The sequence below is a fragment of the Oncorhynchus clarkii genome, chromosome 29 (assembly GCF_045791955.1).
Source record: "Oncorhynchus clarkii lewisi isolate Uvic-CL-2024 chromosome 29, UVic_Ocla_1.0, whole genome shotgun sequence".
Lineage (NCBI taxonomy): Eukaryota > Metazoa > Chordata > Actinopteri > Salmoniformes > Salmonidae > Oncorhynchus > Oncorhynchus clarkii.
In genome coordinates, this window is record NC_092175.1 from 42,760,115 (window position 1) to 42,781,116 (window position 21,002).

Below are 21,002 nucleotides of genomic sequence, written 5' to 3' on the forward strand. Positions count from 1 at the left end.
ATGGATGCAGAGTGATGCCTTGGTCCTCATTTATGATGGAGAAAGATGGATGCAGAGAGATGCCTTGGTCCTCATTTATGATGGAGAAAGATGGATGCAGAGTGATGCCTTGGTCCTCATTTATGATGGAGAAAGATGGATGCAGAGAGATGCCTTGGTCCTCATTTATGATGGAGAAAGATGGATGCAGAGAGATGCCTTGGTCCTCATTTATGATGGAGAAAGATGGATGCAGAGTGATGCCTTGGTCCTCATTTATGATGGAGAAAGATGGATGCAGAGAGATGCCTTGGTCCTCATTTATGATGGAGAAAGATGTTGAATAGAAAATAAACGATTTGTAATTAGTAATTATTAATTCATATTAAAACGTCCATCACAACAATGACTTCTCTTTGTGATAACGTCAATAAAGATAGAATTATAATAAAACAATACTTTTTATAAAGTAGAAAGAAAATATACTATTTTAAAAAGGTTACTTTCTACTATTTCTACATTGGTATACAAAATATATGTATATATGCATACTGTTGATGTTTATGAATTATTTTTCTGTAAATAACGTCCCCAAATTCCTTGGTTTTCCAGACATCCTAGTTTGAGTATTGTCAGATTTCCTGCTTATTTCCTGATGACCTGTTGTGTCTGCAGCTCTCGGCTAGGAATTGTCTACATCTCCACACCCAGGAAACTGGACTGCCTCGGGTCTCTGTTCTGTCTCAATAGGGCGGCCATGTAGTGAATTAAGGAGCAGGGCTTGAACCAGTGACTCTGATGTTAGGCTGCATGGCAGGGTGCATTACTTAGGCCTGCCTCTCGTACCATCGAGTTCCAGACCTCTTGGTAGAGGGTGCAGGTATGGTTACATTGACACACAGACACAGACAGTGGGAGGTTTCACTAGTAAAGTTTCTCTCTGGGACGTCAATGCTGCTGGTAACTTCACAGGAGAATCCCAGGATAACATCTACAGAGCCTTCAGAAGTATCCATACCCCTTGATTTATTCCACATTTTGTTTTTACTGCCTGAATTCAAAATGGATCAAATTGACCCCCCCCCCCCCACACACACACACACTCATCTACACACAATAATGAGAAAGTGAAAACATGTTTTTAGAAATGTTTGAAAATTTACTGAAAATGAAATACAGAAATATCTTATATACATTTATTTAAATATTTTATTTATATCCCTGAGTTAATACTTTGTAAAAAAGCACCTTTGGCGTTTGATTACAGCTGTGAGTCTTTCTGGGTAAGTCTCTAAGAGTGATTACAGCTGTGAGTCTTTCTGGGTAAGTCTCTAAGAGCGATTACAGCTGTGAGTCTTTCTGGGTAAGTCTCTAAGAGCTTTACACACCTGAATTGTTTCATTATTTTATTTAACCTTTATTTATTTAGGCAAGTCAGTTAAGAACACATTCTTATTTTCAATGACGGCGTACCGGGGAACAGTGGGGTTAACTGCCTTGTTCAGGAGCAGAACGACAGATTTTTACCTTGTCAGCTAAGGGATTTGATCTTACAAACTTTCGGTTAACTAGTCCAACGCTCTAACCACTAGGCTACCTGCCGCCCCTCCACTCTAACCACTAGGCTACCTGCCGCTTCTACACTCTAACCACTAGGCTACCTGCCTCCCCTACACTCTAACCACTAGGCTACCTGCCGCATCTACACTCTAACCACTAGGCTACCTGCCGCCTCTACACTCTAACCACTAGGCTACCTGCCGCTTCTACACTAACCACTAGGCTACCTGCCTCCCCTACACTCTAACCACTAGGCTACCTGCTGCATCTACACTCTAACCACTAGGCTACCTGCCGCCTCTACACTCTAACCACTAGGCTACCTGCCGCTTCTACAGTCTAACCACTAGGCTACCTGCCTCCCCTACACTCTAACCACTAGGCTACCTGCCGCCTCTACACTCTAACCACTAGGCTACCTGCCGCCTCTACACTCTAACCACCAGGCTATCTGCCTCCTCTACACTCTAACCACTAGGCTACCTGCCGCCTCTACACTCTAACCACTAGGCTACCTGCCGCACCTACACTCTAACCACGAGGCTACCTGCCGCCCCTACACTCTAACCACTAGGCTACCTGCCGCCTCTACACTCTAACCACTAGGCTACCTGCCGCCTCTACACTCTAACCACTAGGCTACCTGCCGCCTCTACACTCTAACCACTAGGCTACCTGCCGCCTCTACACTCTAACCACTAGGCTACCTGCCGCCTCTACACTCTAACCACTAGGCTACCTGCCGCCTCTACACTCTAACCACTAGGCTACCTGCCGCCTCTACACTCTAACCACTAGGCTACCTGCCGCCTCTACACTCTAACCACTAGGCTACCTGCCGCCTCTACACTCTAACCACTAGGCTACCTGCCGCCTCTACACTCTAACCACTAGGCTACCTGCCGCCTCTACACTCTAACCACTAGGCTACCTGCCGCCTCTACACTCTAACCACTAGGCTACCTTGTGCACCCAGACATTGTAATTATGCACTAATTAATTCACATACGAAATACGAATGGAACCTTGAACTCCAACGGAATGTGTCTGTTAACAGTAAAAATGTAATTATTTAATTAGAGGTCCTACTGAAGATATTTTACATTGACGTCAATTAGCAGACGCTCTTATCCAGACTGACAGTAAGTAGTGAGTTTATACATGTTCATATTAGTCCCCACCCCCCGTGGGAATTGAACCCACAACCCTGGCGTTGCCAGGCCGATGCTCTACCAGCTGCCGGGCACAGGTGTGTAGGCCACGGACAGAGGACCAGCCGGTGGTGGAGTAGTCCGTAGCCAGAGCGGAGGACTAATGTGGGTGGTGTGTTGGGAAACTCTCTGTACAGCCCCCAGCACAGCCCTCCAGCACAGCCCTCCAGCACAGCCCTCCAGCACAGCCCTCAGCACAGCCCTCAGTACAGGCCTCCAGTACAGCCCTCCAGTACAGCCCTCCAGTACAGCCCCCAGTACAGCCCTCCAGTACAGCCCCCAGTACAGTCCTCCAGTACAGCCCTCCAGCACAGCCCTCCAGCACAGCCCTCCAGTACAGCCCTCAGCACAGCCCTCCAGTACAGCCCTCCAGTACAGCCCCCAGTACAGTCCTCCAGTACAGCCCTCAGTACAGCCCCCAGTACAGCCCTCCAGTTCAGCCCTCCAGTACAGTCCTCCAGTACAGCCCCCAGTACAGCCCTCCAGTACAGCCCTCCAGTACAGCCCCCAGTACAGCCCTCCAGTACAGCCCTCCAGTACAGCCCTCAGTACAGCCCTCCAGTACAGCCCTCTAGTACAGCCCCCAGTGCAGCCCTCCAGTACAGCCCTCAGTACAGCCCCCAGTGCAGCCCTCCAGTACAGCCCTCTAGTACAGCCCCCAGTGCAGCCCTCCAGTACAGCCCTCTAGTACAGCCCCCAGTACTCTCTTTTAGAACTGTGTCTTCTGAAATGGCCAACATCCTTACTTTTCAAAAATCGAATTAAATTAAGTCCAATTTTATTCTTCATATAATCAGAATACAGCGGGGTGTAAACAGTGCAATGAAATACTTACTTGCTAGTTACCTCTTAACATAGTCCTTATGTCATACAGCACTGCCTGGTATGGCAACTGCTCGGCCTCCAACCGCAAGGCACTACAGAGGGTAGTGCGAACGGCCCAGTACATCACTGGGGCAAACCTGCCTGCCATCCAGGACCTCTATACCAGGCGGTGTCAGAGGAAGGCCCTAAAAATTGTCAAAGACTCCAGCCACCCCAGTCATGGACTGTTCTCTCTGCTACTGCACGGCAAGTCTAGGTCCAAGAGGCTTCTAAACAGCTTCTACCCCCAAGTCATAAGACTCCTGAACATCTAATTAAATGGCTACCCAGACTATTTGCGCTGCCCCCCTCCCCTTTTATACCGCTGCTACTCTCTGCTGTTATCATCTATGCATAGTCACTTTAATAACTCTACCTACATGTACATACTACCTCAACTAACCGGTGCTCCCACACATTGACTCTGTAACAGTACCCCCCCCCTGTATATAGTCTCGCTATTGTTATTTCACTGCTGCTCTTTAATTACTTGTTACTTTTGTTTCTTATTCTGATCTGTTTTTTTTTCAGGGGCTCGTAAGTAAAGCATTTCACTGTAAGGTCTACTACACCTGTTGTAGTCAGCATTTCACTGTAAGGTCTACTACACCTGTTGTATTCAGCATTTCACTGTAAGGTCTACTACACCTGTTGTATTCAGCATTTCACTGTAAGGTCTACTACACCTGTTGTATTCAGCATTTCACTGTAAGGTCTACTACACCTGTTGTATTCAGCATTTCACTGTAAGGTCTACTACACCTGTTGTATTCAGCATTTCACTGTGAGGTCTACTACACCTGTTGTATTTAGCATTTCACTGTAAGGTCTACTACACCTGTTGTATTCAGCATTTCACTGTGAGGTCTACCTACACCTGTTGTATTCAGCATTTCACTGTCAGGTCTACTACACCTGTTGTATTCAGCATTTCACTGTAAGGTCTACTACACCTGTTGTATTCAGCATTTCACTGTGAGGTCTACCTACACCTGTTGTATTCAGCATTTCACTGTAAGGTCTACCTACACCTGTTGTATTCAGCATTTCACTGTCAGGTCTACTACACCTGTTGTATTCAGCATTTCACTGTAAGGTCTACTACACCTGTTGTATTCAGCATTTCCCTGTAAGGTCTACTACACCTGTTGTATTCAGCATTTCACTGTAAGGTCTACTACACCTGTTGTATTCAGCATTTCACTGTAATGTCTACTACACCTGTTGTATTCAGCATTTCACTGTGAGGTCTACCTACACCTGTTGTATTCAGCATTTCACTGTAAGGTCTACTACACCTGTTGTATTCAGCATTTCACTGTAAGGTCTACTACACCTGTTGTATTCAGCATTTCACTGTAAGGTCTACTACACCTGTTGTATTCAGTATTTCACTGTAAGGTCTACTACACCTGTTGTATTCAGCATTTCACTGTAAGGTCTACTACACCTGTTGTATTCAGCATTTCACTGTAAGGTCTACTACACCTGTTGTATTCAGCATTTCACTGTGAGGTCTACTACACCTGTTGTATTCAGCATTTCACTGTAAGGTCTACTACACCTGTTGTATTCAGCATTTCACTGTAAGGTCTACTACACCTGTTGTATTCAGCATTTCACTGTAAGGTCTACTACACCTGTTGTATTCAGCATTTCACTGTAAGGTCTACTACACCTGTTGTATTCAGCATTTCACTGTAAGGTCTACTACACCTGTTGTATTCAGTATTTCACTGTAAGGTCTACTACACCTGTTGTATTCAGCATTTCACTGTGAGGTCTACTACACCTGTTGTATTCAGCATTTCACTGTAAGGTCTACTACACCTGTTGTATTCAGCATTTCACTGTGAGGTCTACTACACCTGTTGTTTTCAGCATTTCACTGTAAGGTCTACTACACCTGTTGTATTCAGCATTTCACTGTAAGGTCTACTACACCTGTTGTATTCAGCATTTCACTGTAAGGTGAAACCTACACCTGTTGTATTCAGCATTTCACTGTGAGGTCTACTACACCTGTTGTATTCAGCATTTCACTGTGAGGTCTACTACACCTGTTGTATTCAGCATTTCACTGTAAGGTCTACTACACCTGTTGTATTCAGCATTTCACTGTAAGGTCTACTACACCTGTTGTATTCAGCATTTCACTGTAAGGTCTACTACACCTGTTGTATTCAGCATTTCACTGTAAGGTCTACTACACCTGTTGTATTCAGCATTTCACTGTAAGGTCTACTACACCTGTTGTATTCAGTATTTCACTGTAAGGTCTACTACACCTGTTGTATTCAGCATTTCACTGTGAGGTCTACTACACCTGTTGTATTCAGCATTTCACTGTAAGGTCTACTACACCTGTTGTATTCAGCATTTCACTGTGAGGTCTACTACACCTGTTGTTTTCAGCATTTCACTGTAAGGTCTACTACACCTGTTGTATTCAGCATTTCACTGTAAGGTCTACTACACCTGTTGTATTCAGCATTTCACTGTAAGGTGAAACCTACACCTGTTGTATTCGGCATTTCACTGTAAGGTCTACCTACACCTGTTGTATTCAGCATTTCACTGTAAGGTCTACCTACACCTGTTGTATTCGGCATTTCACTGTAAGGTCTACCTACACCTGTTGTATTCAGGTGGCAAGCAGGGCACAGCCAACGAGGATTCAGTTAGAGGTGTCAAGCAGGGCACAGCCAACGAGGATTCAGTCAGAGGTGGCAAGCAGGGCACAGCCAATGAGGATTCAGTCAGAGGTGGCAAGCAGGGCACAGCCAACGAGGATTCAGTCAGAGGTGGCAAGCAGGGCACAGCCAACGAGGATTCAGTTAGAGGTGGCAACTCAGCAAGCAAGGCACAGCCAATGAGGATTCAGTCAGAGGTGACAACCCAGCAAGCAGGGCACAGCCAACGAGGATTCAGTTAGAGGTGACAACCCAGCAAGCAGGGCACAGCCAACGAGGATTCAGTCAGAGGTGACAAGGAGGGCACAGCCAATGAGGATTCAGTCAGAGGTGGCAAGGAGGGCACAGCCAACGAGGATTCAGTCAGAGGTGGCAAGGAGGGCACAGCCAACGAGGATTCAGTCAGAGGTGGCAAGGAGGGCACAGCCAACGAGGATTCAGTCAGAGGTGGCAAGGAGGGCACAGCCAACGAGGATTCAGTCAGAGGTGGCAAGGAGGGCACAGCCAACGAGGATTCAGTCAGAGGTGGCAAGCAGGGCACAGCCAACGAGGATTCAGTCAGAGGTGGCAACCCAGCAAGCAGGGCACAGCCAACGAGGATTCAGTCAGAGGTGTCAAGCAGGGCACAGCCAACGAGGATTCAGTCAGAGGTGGCAAGCAGGGCACAGCCAATGAGGATTCAGTCAGAGGTGGCAAGCAGGGCACAGCCAACGAGGATTCAGTCAGAGGTGGCAAGCAGGGCACAGCCAACGAGGATTCAGTTAGAGGTGGCAACTCAGCAAGCAAGGCACAGCCAATGAGGATTCAGTCAGAGGTGACAACCCAGCAAGCAGGGCACAGCCAACGAGGATTCAGTTAGAGGTGACAACCCAGCAAGCAGGGCACAGCCAACGAGGATTCAGTCAGAGGTGACAAGGAGGGCACAGCCAATGAGGATTCAGTCAGAGGTGGCAAGGAGGGCACAGCCAACGAGGATTCAGTCAGAGGTGGCAAGGAGGGCACAGCCAACGAGGATTCAGTCAGAGGTGGCAAGGAGGGCACAGCCAACGAGGATTCAGTCAGAGGTGGCAAGGAGGGCACAGCCAACAAGGATTCAGTCAGAGGTGGCAAGGAGGGCACAGCCAACGAGGATTCAGTCAGAGGTGGCAAGCAGGGCACAGCCAACGAGGATTCAGTCAGAGGTGGCAACCCAGCAAGCAGGGCACAGCCAACGAGGATTCAGTCAGAGGTGGCAAGCAGGGCACAGCCAACGAGGATTCAGTCAGAGGTGGCAAGCAGGGCACAGCCAACGAGGATTCTGTCAGAGGTGGCAAGCCAATGAGGATTCAGTTAGAGGTGGCAACCCAGCAAGCAGGGCACAGCCAATGAGGATTCAGTCAGAGGTGGCAAGCAGGGCACAGCCAACGAGGATTCAGTCAGAGGTGGCAAGCCAACGAGGATTCAGTTAGAGGTGGCAACCCAGCAAGCAGGGCACAGCCAATGAGGATTCAGTCAGAGGTGACAACCCAGCAAGCAGGGCACAGCCAACGAGGATTCAGTTAGAGGTGACAACCCAGCAAGCAGGGCACAGCCAATGAGGATTCAGTTAGAGGTGACAACCCAGCAAGCAGGGCACAGCCAACGAGGATTCAATCAGAGGTGGCAACCCAGCATGCAGGGCACAGCCAATGAGGATTCAGTCAGAGGAGGCAAGCAGGGCACAGCCAACGAGGATTCAGTCAGAGGTGGCAACCCAGCAAGCAGGGCACAGCCAATGAGGATTCAGTCAGAGGAGGCAAGCAGGGCACAGCCAATGAGGATTCAGTCAGAGGAGGCAAGCAGGGCACAGCCAACGAGGATTCAGTCAGAGGTGGCAAGGAGGGCACAGCCAACGAGGATTCAGTCAGAGGTGGCAAGGAGGGCACAGCCAACGAGGATTCAGTCAGAGGTGGCAAGCAGGGCTCAGCCAACGAGGATTCAGTCAGAGGTGGCAACCCAGCAAGCAGGGCACAGCCAACGAGGATTCGGTCAGAGGTGGCAAGCAGGGCACAGCCAACGAGGATTCAGTCAGAGGTGGCAAGCAGGGCACAGCCAATGAGGATTCAGTCAGAGGTGACAACCCAGCAAGCAGGGCACAGCCAACGAGGATTCAGTTAGAGGTGACAACCCAGCAAGCAGGCCACAGCCAATGAGGATTCAGTTAGAGGTGACAACCCAGCAAGCAGGGCACAGCAACGAGGATTCAGTCAGAGGTGGCAACCCAGCAAGCAGGGCACAGCCAATGAGGATTCAGTCAGAGGAGGCAAGCAGGGCACAGCCAATGAGGATTCAGTCAGAGGAGGCAAGCAGGGCACAGCCAATGAGGATTCAGTCAGAGGTGACAACCCAGCAAGCAGGGCACAGGAGTGATTTCAAAAGCCATGCCGCTAATAAAATGGTTTTAACGGGAATTACATGGAGCTCTTCCCTGAGAGCCAGGAGGCGATCTGTCGGTCCGTCAGTCAGTCCCCTGTCCTAAGGATATCCGTTCATCAGCCGAGGTTATGCCACCAGAAATAAACACACGATGCAGCTGACATGGACTACCTGGTTGGCTCATTCGTAACGTCATTATCGCCAACCTACATGAACGAGCGGTTTAGGATGTAATGCTTAATATTACCAATAGATGGCGCCACATTTTTTTTTTTTTTTTTGCTCCCATTTTTCCAATGTCTTGATTTTGTCTTTGTGTCTTGACCGCATGGTCCGGTAGACAAAGCAAGGTGGAGGCAATGCGCTGAGCTCACACTTTGCAGCGGACAGAACAATTCAATACCCTATGTTTTCTTTGGCTGTAAATGACAACAACAACAAAAACAACCACTGGCTGTATTTGTTTTGCAAAAATATGACAAAATAACATTTGAGAAATATATTTTTACATTTGTAAGTCTTATTTGTTCCATAAACCTACCGCTCAAAATATATGTTTGGTAGATGTAAACTATTATTATTAGCACCAAGAAATACGTCTCTTCATATCTTCCTGTTCAGGACCGAAATGTAAGAGATTGAATGTAAAAAGCAACAGTTTCTTATGAATTCAACAGAGCGTTTGTACTGTGTGTGTCTGGTCGTAGACAAGAAGCAGGAGAAGCAGCTCATCCTCTCTTACCGGGGAGACCTTCAAAGCCGCGCTTTGTTCACTTTCATTGTCTCTAATTCATTCATTTAAATCAGTTTCATCCATGTGGATGAAGGAAAACAGACAAGAACTGATCATGTAAATACAGTTTCCCGTTTTACCATGAACTGTGTGTTATTGCTTTCATGTTGAAGATGTGTATCTGATGTAATAGATGTATGGAGTTGACAAAGAAAATAAGGCACTGATCAATAAAATTCAATGTAAAAAATTAAAAAATAAAATATCATTGTGTGAGCGTATAATTTAGCCCGCAGACAGTTGTTTTCTTGAGATCAAGAAAACAAGCACGTGGGTGTGTAGCTCATTTGGTTATTGGCACGCGGAGACCACTCGTTATTGTGGCATCAGAACACTTGGAATGGAGAGGCACAACCCTTTTACGCAACATACCGCTTCATAAATCAACATTCTTTGTTCCTAGAAGAACATGCAACACACGCCCCTACATTTGCATATAGTGCCTACATAAGGTACCCGGGCTGAACTGAAATCCTATCAGTTAAGAATATGAATGGCTAATAAAATAACCTCATGGTGTAGGCTATTCTGTCTATCTGTTTTGAAGACGAGTCCCTTTAGGTGAAGGAGAAGGGGTCAATCTTTCTCCAGACAGCAAGAAAAATCAATAGGCTCATTAATCAAAGTCCGTGTTCTTTAAACTACCAGGAGTCACCTTCCAATCAGGGCAGAGAGAAAGCATTATGATATCATCCCTGTAGCCAGTCTCCGGGTGAGTTAGACCTGGCTTTGTTTGAGCTTGCAGGGAGAGCTGCTGTATTTGGAGATGAGGAGAGACGGAGAAGAAGCATGGTCTTAGGGCGGGGTTTGTGTCTCTGGATCTCACGTCTCCTCCCGCCGCCGCCTCTGATAGGATTACAGTTCAGCCCGGTTACCAAGTCGGGGAGCTTTTTCACACAAACAATTAACGCCCACCCACTGAACCGGGAAAGTCGCTTCGAACCAAACAGCGTGTTTCACATTCAACAGTCTATTCAGTAATCACCCAACGCAAAGGAGCGCTCATTATAGAACAGTTTGAGAGAGTGACAGAGAGAGAAGTTGAATGAACAACACTTTCGTTTGTTTCTCGCAGGATTTAAGGATATTTACACCGATTTCTAGTCTTTTTTTAACAACGTTTTGCAATATTTATATTTTTTCCTCAGTCAAAAAGCCCATTTTTTATTTATATTCTCTACAAGGGACCGTTACATAAAGTGATTAAAAACGTTTGGACGCGTCATCTCTGAACAATCTCAAGAAACTGCTGAATTCACGCAAACATGCCGTCGCTTCTAGATTGAACAGGTTAGCTCGGATTTCCGTTAAGTATTTACAACTATTTGTGACTGGGCACCGGACAGGCAGACGTTTACTTCAGATGCACTTCACATACATGACAGACCCCGTTTAGAGCGCAGAGGAGAGCTAGGAACAAAAACATACCGGCTCAAACCAAACAAACCGTTTGTAGTTTGACAGAGGCGGTTATGCCAGCCGCTGACTTCGACATGGTGGTTGACAGTCCCCGGTTACACGGGGGTAAAGCCCCCGCCTCTACCCCCAACAACGAGAACGTGGTCCCGGCTTCCCTAAGCAGTCCTGCCGTGGATATCCTGCGGAACTTCTACCATACCAAGCGTGTGGGAAACTACTTGATCGGGAGGAAACTTGGAGAGGGCTCCTTCGCTAAAGTCCGAGAGGGACTTCATGCCATGACCGGAGAGAAGGTAGGCTAGTTGACAGTACTGGAAATTAAAGTTACGTTTTTGTTGATGGATGGATACATTTGGATACATTTGTTGGGCTTTGTTTGGTTCGTTTCTCTAAAGTTACAAGAGTGATAGAAATCGTCCCATTTTGCCATGCAAAAAATCATTATTTTGGATGTTGAAATGTAAGTGACCAATCTTGCTATAGAATGTATTAGACATTTTGACAACTTTAGTAGCTGCTTAAATTAGATTACTTAATTACCTAATTATAACATGGTTACAATAGCCTCCTATTAAACACTTAAACATGTAAATAGCCACTTCACATTCCAATGTGATGTCATGCCATTGAATGTATTCTGTCACGTTTAATGTACTATATAGAATGGCAAATCGCTGCAGCGGATAGATGACGTAGTCACGTACATAGTCAGAATGTTTTGTCGGGGTCGATAATGATACGTTCCCCAGCAACAATAAATTAAATGTCGCTGAAACAGGAGAGGGAACTAACAAAGAGTCACTGACCAACAATCAAAACGAAACAGGTGGTGTTTTAGGAGGGGTTTTGAAAATTGACTTAGCAACAACAACTGGGACCTAAAATACACCCACCATGAGCATCCACTAAATTTGCCCGAGAAGAGGCAAACAAAAGAAACAAACTCCCACAGCAAACTTAAAGACAGGAAGCACACCTAAAAGGGATCGCAAAACAAAATAATATAAAGGATTGCTTTATAGGGAGAGCCAACTAAAGGTGTTGACTCTCCACATCTCTCAAGGCATTAACGAGATGACAACCAGCACAGGTGTAACACATACTGACTGAAGAGGTTACATCAATCGGTGCGCCCTACGTGCCAACGAGCTATATGTGCTAACGAGCTATATGTGCTAACGAGCTATATGTGTAACCTCAAACATCAATGGAAAAATCAAAACCTGTAACAATAACCCGATGCTACCTTATTTCACAACTCATAATGACACGAGGTATGATGTACACATGCAACCCTATTGTAACAAGGACACATTCATTATGAATGGTCTCCTATAGCAGGGATGTTAATCAGCACAGTGGGAGTGTACACACACACACACACTCTCCTGCCCAAAACACAGCTTGAATATTATCAATATTTACTGTAGTGCCTGTTCTGTACCATGTGGTGGGTAGTGGCTGTGCTGTGCTGTGTTGAGCTGTGCTGTGTTGTGCTGAGCTGTGCTGTGTTGTGTTGAGCTGTGCTGTGCTGTGTTGTGTTGAGCTGTGCTGTGCTGTGTTGTGTTGAGCTGTGTTGTGTTGTGCTGTGTTGAGCTGTGCTGTGCTGTGTTGAGCTGTGCTGTGTTGTGTTGAGCTGTGCTGTGCTGTGTTGTGTTGTGCTGTGTTTTGTGTTGAGCTGTGCTGTGTTGAGCTGTGTTGTGTTGAGCTGTGCTGTGTTTTGTGTTGAGCTGTGCTGTGCTGTGTTGAGCTGTGCTGTGTTTTGTGTTGAGCTGTGCTGTGTTGAGCTGTGCTGTGTTGAGCTGTGCTGTGCTGTGTTGAGCTGTGCTGTGTTGTGTTGACCTGTGCTCTCTAGAGAGATCTCCTCCTCTGAAACAGACCGAGACTGTCCTAATGAATAGACCAGCCCATGAGAAAGTGGCGCGGGTACTTACATATGAAATGATGTCTTTGATAACTGTGTGTGTGTGTGTGTGTATATGTGTGTGTTTTTTTCACAATGTGTGTGTGTGTGTTTCGTCGTCAACGCACGGCTGTGATATGGGCTACCATTGGCCACTGGTTGCCTTTGTCTCTCTGGGCTCTCTGTGCTTTTGTGGTGCAGCCAAATGCATTAGCATATTACAAAAACACATACCCCTTTTCCTCACTGTGTGTGCACGCGTGTCTGTATGTGTTTTTCACTGTGTGTGTGTGTGTGTGTGTGTATATGTGTGTGTTTTTTTCACAATGTGTGTGTGTGTGTGTTTGTGTGTGTGTGTGTGTTTTTTTCTCACTATGTGTGTGTGTGTGTTTTTTTTCTTCACAATGTGTGTGTGTGTGTGTGTGTGTGTGTGTGTCCTGAAATTCCTATTTAGAATATTAAAGAAATAGACCCCCCCCCGTACCCCTTTCACTCTGTTGCTGTAGAGAGAGAGAGAGAGAAAGAGAGAGAGAGAAAACACTCCTCTTTTCTTCTTCCCTTGTTCCCTTTGTATGGATGATGCAAACACTTGGCAATCACAGTCAGGAGAGAGGAGGGGAGAGAGGAGGGGTGCAGCGCTGCTCTCTGGGTCGTCTACTACGGGAGGCGGGGGGGGGGGGTGTATTACATCAGCGGCAGTAGTAAGGAAGGAGGGGTGCTTTGTGATAGGACAGGCACGGCCGTGAGAGACAGAGCAGAGGAGGTTGATACTGAATGGGAAGGCTAAAGGACGGGAGAGGATGGAGGCATCACTGGAAACAACGGCCTTATATGGTGGTGGGTGGGTGGGGGGCTCAGTGTCTGGTGTGCAGAGAAACGTGTGGGGGATCATATTATTACAAAGGAAAGGAGGAAGAGGGGGAGGTCAAGGAGATAACACATGTTGTGTATGATGAATCTGTTTTGAATGTATGTAACCCACTTTCCCCATATGACCTCATTCCCCCCTCTTCCACCCCCCGCCCCTTCCCCCTGTGCCTGTCTGAGAGAAGGTAAACAACAGTTGTTCAGATGGCCCCTGGGCTGAGAATCCCCTCCTAACTCGCCCTGTCTCCCCTCCTCCCCTCCTAACTCGCCCTGTCTCCCCTCCTCCCCTCCTAACTCGCCCTGTCTCCCCTCCTCTCCCCCTAACTCGCCCTGTCTCCCCTCCTCTCCCCCTAACTCGCCCTGTCTCCCCTCCTCTCCTCCTAACTCGCCCTGTCTCCCCTCCTCTCCTCCTAACTCGCCCTGTCTCCCCTCCTCTCCCCCTAACTCGCCCTGTCTCCCCTCCTCTCCCCCTAACTCGCCCTGTCTCCCCTCCTCTCCTCCTAACTCGCCCTGTCTCCCCTCCTCTCTTCCTAACTCGCCCTGTCTCCCCTGCTCTCCCCCTAACTCGCCCTGTCTCCCCTCCTCTCCTCCTAACTCGCCCTGTCTCCCCTCCTCTCCTCCTAACTCGCCCTGTCTCCCCCCCTCTCCGTCTCCCCTCCCCCAGTATACCCCCACTCTCCGTCTCCCCTCCCCCAGGATACCCCCCCTCTCCTTCTCCAATCCCCCAGTATACCCCCCACTCTCCTTCTCCAATCCCCCAGTATACCCCCCCTCCCCCAGTATACCCCCCCTTCTCCGTCTCCCCTCCCCCAGTATACCCCCCCTCTCCGTCTCCCCTCCCCCAGTATACCCCCACTCTCCGTCTCCCCTCCCCCAGTATACCCCCCCCCTCTCCGTCTCCCCTCCCCCAGTATATCCCCCCCTCTCCGTCTGCCCTCCCCCAGTATACCCCCCCTCTCCGTCTCCCCTCCCCCAGTATACCATACCCCCCCTCTCCGTCTCCCCTCCGCCAGTATACCCCCCCTCCGTCTCCCCTCCCCCAGTATACCCCCCCCTCTCCGTCTCCACTCACCCAGTATACCCCCACTCTCCATCTCCCCTCCCCCAGTATACCCCCCCTCTCCGTCTCCCCTCCCCCAGTATACCCCCCCCTCCGTCTCCCCTCCCCCAGTATACCCCCACTCTCTGTCTCCCCTCCCCCAGTATACCCCCCCCCTCTCCGTCTCCCCTCCCCCAGTATACCCCTACTCTCTGTCTCCCCTCCCCCAGTATACCCCCACTATTAACAGTAGTTATCTACTGATCTGATGTCAGCTATAAACAGTAGATATCTACTGATCTGATGTCAGCAGTTATCTAGGTGGTAGAGAATAGTAGACGGATAGAGACAGTGGGAGGTAGTGGGATGGAGACAGTGGGAGGTAGTGGGATGGAGACAGTGGGAGGTAGTGGGATGGAGACAGTGGGAGGTAGTGGGATGGAGACCGTGGGAGGTAGTGGAAGGTAGTGGGAGGTAGTGGGATGGAGACAGTGGGAGGTAGTGGGATGGAGAAAGTGGGAGGTAGTGGGATGGAGAAAGTGGGAGGTAGTGGGATAGAGACAGTGGGAGGTAGTGGGATAGAGACATTGGGAGGTAGTGGGATAGAGACAGTGGGAGGTAGTGGGATAGAGACAGTGGGAGGTAGTGGGATAGAGACAGTGGGAGGTAGTGGGATGGAGGTAGTGGGAGGTGGTGGGATGGAGGTAGTGGGAGGTAGTGGAAGGTAGTGGGACGAAGGTAGTGGGAGGTAGTGGAAGGAAGTGGGATGGAGACAGTGGGAGGTAGTGGGGTGGAGACAGTAGGAGGTAGTGGGATAGAGACAGTGGGAGGTAGTGGGATAGAGACAGTGGGAGGTAGTGGGATAGAGACAGTGGGAGGTAGTGGGATAGAGACAGTGGGAGGTAGTGGGATAGAGACAGTGGGAGGTAGTGGGATAGAGACAGTGGGAGGTAGTGGGATAGAGACAGTGGGAGGTAGTGGGATAGAGACAGTGGGAGGTAGTGGGATGGAGACAGTGGGAGGTAGTGGGATGGAGACAGTGGGAGGTAGTGGGATAGAGACAGCGGGAGGTAGTGGAATGGAGACAGTGGGACGTAGTGGGATGGAGCCAGTGGGAGGTAGTGGGATGGAGACAGTGGGAGGTAGTGGGATGGAGAGAGTGGGAGGTAGTGGGAGGTAGTGGGATGGAGACATTGGGAGGTAGAGGGATGGAGCCAGTGGGAGGTAGTGGGATGGAGACAGTGGGACGTAGAGGGATGGAGACAGTGGGACGTAGTGGGATGGAGACAGTGGGACGTAGTGGGATGGAGACAGTGGGAGGTAGTGGGATGGAGATAGTGGGAGGTAGTGGGATGGAGAGAGTGGGAGGTAGTGGGAGGTAGTGGGATGGAGACATTGGGAGGTAGAGGGATGGAGACAGTGGGAGGTAGTTGGATGGAGACAGTGTGATGGAGAGAGTGGGAGGTAGTGGGAGGTAGTGGGATGGAGACATTGGGAGGTAGAGGGATGGAGACATTGGGAGGTAGAGGGATGGAGACAGTGGGAGGTAGTGGGATGGAGAGAGTGGGAGGTAGTGGGATGGAGAGAGTGGGAGGTAGTGGGAGGTAGTGGGATGGAGACATTGGGAGGTAGAGGGATGGAGACAGTGGGAGGTAGTTGGATGGAGACAGTGTGATGGAGAGAGTGGGAGGTAGTGGGAGGTAGTGGGATGGAGACATTGGGAGGTAGAGGGATGGAGACATTGGGAGGTAGAGGGATGGAGACAGTGGGAGGTGGTGGGAGGTAGTGGGAGGTAGTGGGATGGAGACATTGGGAGGTAGAGGGATAGAGACAGTGGGAGGTAGTGAGATGGAGACAGTGGGAGGTAGTGGGATGGAGGTAGTGGGAGGTAGTGGGAGGTAGTGGAAGGAAGTGGGCTGGAGGTAGTGGGAGGTAGTGGAATGGAGACAGTGGGAGGTAGTGGAAGGTAGTGGGATAGAGACAGTGGGAGGTAGTGGAATGGAGACAGTGGGAGGTAGTGGAATGGAGACAGTGGGAGGTAGTGGGATGGAGACGTGGGAGGTAGTGGGATAGAGACAGTGGGAGGTAGTGGGATAGAGACAGTGGGAGGTAGTGGGATAGAGACAGTGGGAGGTAGTGGGATAGAGACAGTGGGAGGTAGTGGGATGGAGACAGTGGGAGGTAGTGGGATGGAGACAGTGGGATGGAGAGAGTGGGAGGTAGTGGGAGGTAGTGGGATGGAGACATTGGGAGGTAGAGGGATGGAGACATTGGGAGGTAGAGGGATGGAGACAGTGGGAGGTGGTGGGAGGTAGTGGGAGGTGGTGGGAGGTAGTGGGATGGAGACATTGGTAGGTAGAGGGATAGAGACAGTGGGAGGTAGAGGGATGGAGACAGTGGGAGGTAGTGGGATGGAGAGAGTGGGAGGTAGTGGGATGGAGAGAGTGGGAGGTAGTAGGAGGTAGTGGGATGAAGACAGTGGGAGGTAGTGGGATGGAGACATTGGGAGGTAGAGGGATGGAGACAGTGGGAGGTAGAGGGATGGAGACAGTGGGAGGTAGAGGGATGGAGACAGTGGGAGGTAGAGGGATGGAGAGAATGGGTGGTAGTGGGAGGTAGTGGGATGGAGACATTGGGAGGTGGAGGGATGGAGACAGTGGGAGGTGGAGGGATGGAGACAGTGGGAGGTGGTGGGAGGCTTATTTGTGTTCACATGAATTGGAGAGTGAGCTGTGTTTAATTGTTTGAAGAAGATTAGCCTTTATGTGAAGTATCTTAGAGGGTATTTTAAGATTAACCAGACAGACAGACAGGCAGGCAGACAGGCAGGCAGGCAGACAGACAGGCAGGCAGGCAGACAGACAGACAGGCAGGCAGACAGACTCTGGGACATGGAAGAGGCTCTAACATCCACACGCACCTCTCTCTTTCTGTGTGTGTGTGTGTGTGTGTGTGTGTGTGTGTGTGTGTTAGAGAGTCTGTGAGCCGTTATAAACTGAGTGTGAAGCAAACCTTACCCTCCTCTATCGGTGGAGAAAGGGAGGCCAAATGGTTAGTTAATGTCCCTTATTCGCCACATATATACTAGAAACCTCTCATGCTGAACACACACACACACACACACACACGCTTACACCTCTATTATAAAATAGATTAATGAAGGTACACACACACACACACACACACACACACACACACACCCCTGCAGGTTCTAATGGTATAGTGTGTTAGACGTGCTGGAGGCAGCTGCTGTAGTGACAGAGACAGACCAGGAAAGGTTACTATATACAGGAGGGAATGGAGACAGACCAGGACAGGTTACTATATACAGGAGGGAATGGAGACAGACCAGGACAGGTTACTATATACAGGAGGGAATGGAGACAGACCAGGACAGGTTACTATATACAGAAGGGAATGGAGACAGACCAGGACAGGTTGCTATATACAGGAGGGAATGGAGACAGACCAGGACAGGTTACTATATACAGGAGGGAATGGAGACAGACCAGGACAGGTTACTATATACAGGAGGGCTTCTCTCTCTCTCTCTCTGTCCCATCCACCTCTTCGTTCCATGCCTGTTTCACATTTACACCAGCCTCCTGGTCCATTCTCTTTGGGTAAAGTTTTTAATGATATCTCACGGAGTGCAGTGGTCAGACTGCCCTATGTCTATAGTCTAGGTCTAGAGACTGATCTTCCTATTTTTCTCTCTATCACCTCCTTCCTTCCCTCCCTCCCTCTCTCTTTCCCTCTCTCCTTCCTCCCCCCTCCTTCCTTCCCTCATTCCTTCCCTCCCTCCATCTCTCCTTCCCTCTCTACTTCCCTCCCTCTCTCCTTCCCTCCCTCCTTCCTTCCCTCCCTCTCTCCTTCCTTCCCTCCCTCCTTCCTTCCCTCCCTCTCTCCTTCCCTCTCTCCTTCCCTCTCTACTTCCCTCCCTCCCTCCTTCCCTCCCTCCCTCCCTCCTTCCTTCCTTCCTTCCTTCCTTCCTTCCTTCCTTCCTTCCTTCCTTCCTTCCTTCCTTCCTTCCTTCCTTCCTTCCTTCCTTCCTTCCTTCCTTCCTTCCTTCCCTCCCTCCCTCCTTCCTTCCTTCCCTCCCTCCCTCCCTCCTTCCTTCCTTCCCTCCCTCCCTCCCTCCCTCCTTCCTTCCTTCTCTCCTTCCTTCCTTCCTTCCCTCCTTCTCTCCCAGGTTGCAGTAAAGGTCATAGATAAGAGGAAGGCGAAGAAGGACTCGTATGTGACTAAGAACCTCCGTAGAGAGGGTCATATCCAACAGATGATCAGACACCCCAACATCACCCAGCTGCTGGACATACTGGAGACTGAGAACAGGTACTATACTATACTATACCACAGACTATACTATACTATACCATACCACAGACTATACTATGCTATACCATAGACTATACAATACCACAGACTATACTATACTATACTATACCATACTATACTGTACCATAGACTATACTATGCTATACCATAGACTATACTATACCACAGACTATACTATACTATACCATACTATACTGTACCATAGACTATACTATGCTATACCATAGACTATACTATACCACAGACTATACTATACTATACTATACCATACTATACTGTACCATAGACTATACTATGCTATACCATAGACTATACTGTACCATAGACTATAGTATACTATACTATACTGTACCACAGACTATACTATACTATACCACATACTATACTATACCATAGACTATACTATACCATAGACTATACCATGCTTTGCTATAGACTATACTATACTATACCATAGGCTATACTATACTATGCTATACTATATACTATACTATACTGTACTGGACACACTGGAGACTGAGAACAGGTACTATACTATACTATACCACAGACTATACTATGCTATACTATACTGTACCATAGACTATACTATACTATAGGCTATACTGTACTATGCTATACTATACTGTACCATAGACTATACTATACTATAGGCTATACTATACTATGCTATACTATACTGTACCATAGACTATACTATACTATACCATAGGCTATACTATACTATGCTATAGACTACTGGACATACTGGAGACTGAGAACAGGTACTATACTATACTATACCACAGCCTATATATACTATGCTATACTATACTGTACCATAGACTATACTATACTATACCATAGGCTATACTATACTATGCTATACTATAGACTATACTATACTATACTATGCTATACTATAGACTACTGGACATACTGGAGACTGAGAACAGGTACTATACTATACTATACCACAGACTATGCTATACTATGCTTTGCTATAGACTATACTATACTATACCATATACTGTACTATACTATGCTATACTATAGACTACTGGACATACTGGAGACTGAGAACAGGTACAACGGAAGTTGAATGAGTTGATGAATTAATCAATTAATCAATGGATGAAAGAATGAACAGATGAAGAAATTAATCAAGTCAACGAAGCTATACAGCACCCTAATGTGCCCCATTTTCTTTACAATAAAACACGTACAATTACTGAACTGGAAATAGTGAGAAACAGTTGTAAAATGAACAGTACATGAATAAAACCAGAATGAAGAGAAGGGATGAGAACAAATCATTCATAACAGATCTGTGTATGAAGTCTATAGGAATTGAAATACTAGACGTTTCTATCTGTTATCATCAGTTACTACCTGGTGATGGAGTTGTGTCCTGTTATCATCAGTTACTACCTGGTGATGGAGTTGTGTCCTGTCATCTGTTATCATCAGTTACTACCTGGTGATGGAGTTGTGTCCTGTTATCATCAGTTACTACCTGGTGATGGAGTTGTGTTCTGTTATCATCAGTTACTACCTGGTGATGGAGTTGTGTCCTGTTATCATCAGTTACTACCTGGTGATGGAGTTGTGTTCTGTTATCATCAGTTACTACCTGGTGATGGAGTTGTGTCCTGTCATCTGTTATCATCAGTTACTACCTGGTGATGGAGTTGTGTCCTGTCATCTGTTATCATCAGTTACTACCTGGTGATGGAGTTGTGTCCTGTTATCATCAGTTACTACCTGGTGATGGAGTTGTGTTCTGTTATCATCAGTTACTACCTGGTGATGGAGTTGTGTCCTGTCATCTGTTATCATCAGTTACTACCTGGTGATGGAGTTGTGTTCTGTTATCATCAGTTACTACCTGGTGATGGAGTTGTGTCCTGTCATCTGTTATCATCAGTTATTACCTGGTGATGGAGTTGTGTTCTGTTATCAT

General features: G+C 48.0%; 1 protein-coding gene across 1 annotated transcript in view; it reads left to right on the forward strand.

The window, feature by feature from the left end:
* Window positions 1-10,473: 10,473 nt before the first annotated feature.
* The window catches only part of LOC139388723 (hormonally up-regulated Neu-associated kinase), a 23,101-nt gene continuing 12,572 nt past the window's right edge, over window positions 10,474-21,002 (forward strand). The window contains exons 1-2 of the mRNA XM_071135590.1: window positions 10,474-11,206; window positions 18,915-19,057. Coding sequence (XP_070991691.1) covers window positions 10,967-11,206; window positions 18,915-19,057 — 383 coding nt within the window. The 5' untranslated portion in view covers window positions 10,474-10,966. The remainder of the gene's footprint in view (window positions 11,207-18,914; window positions 19,058-21,002) is intronic.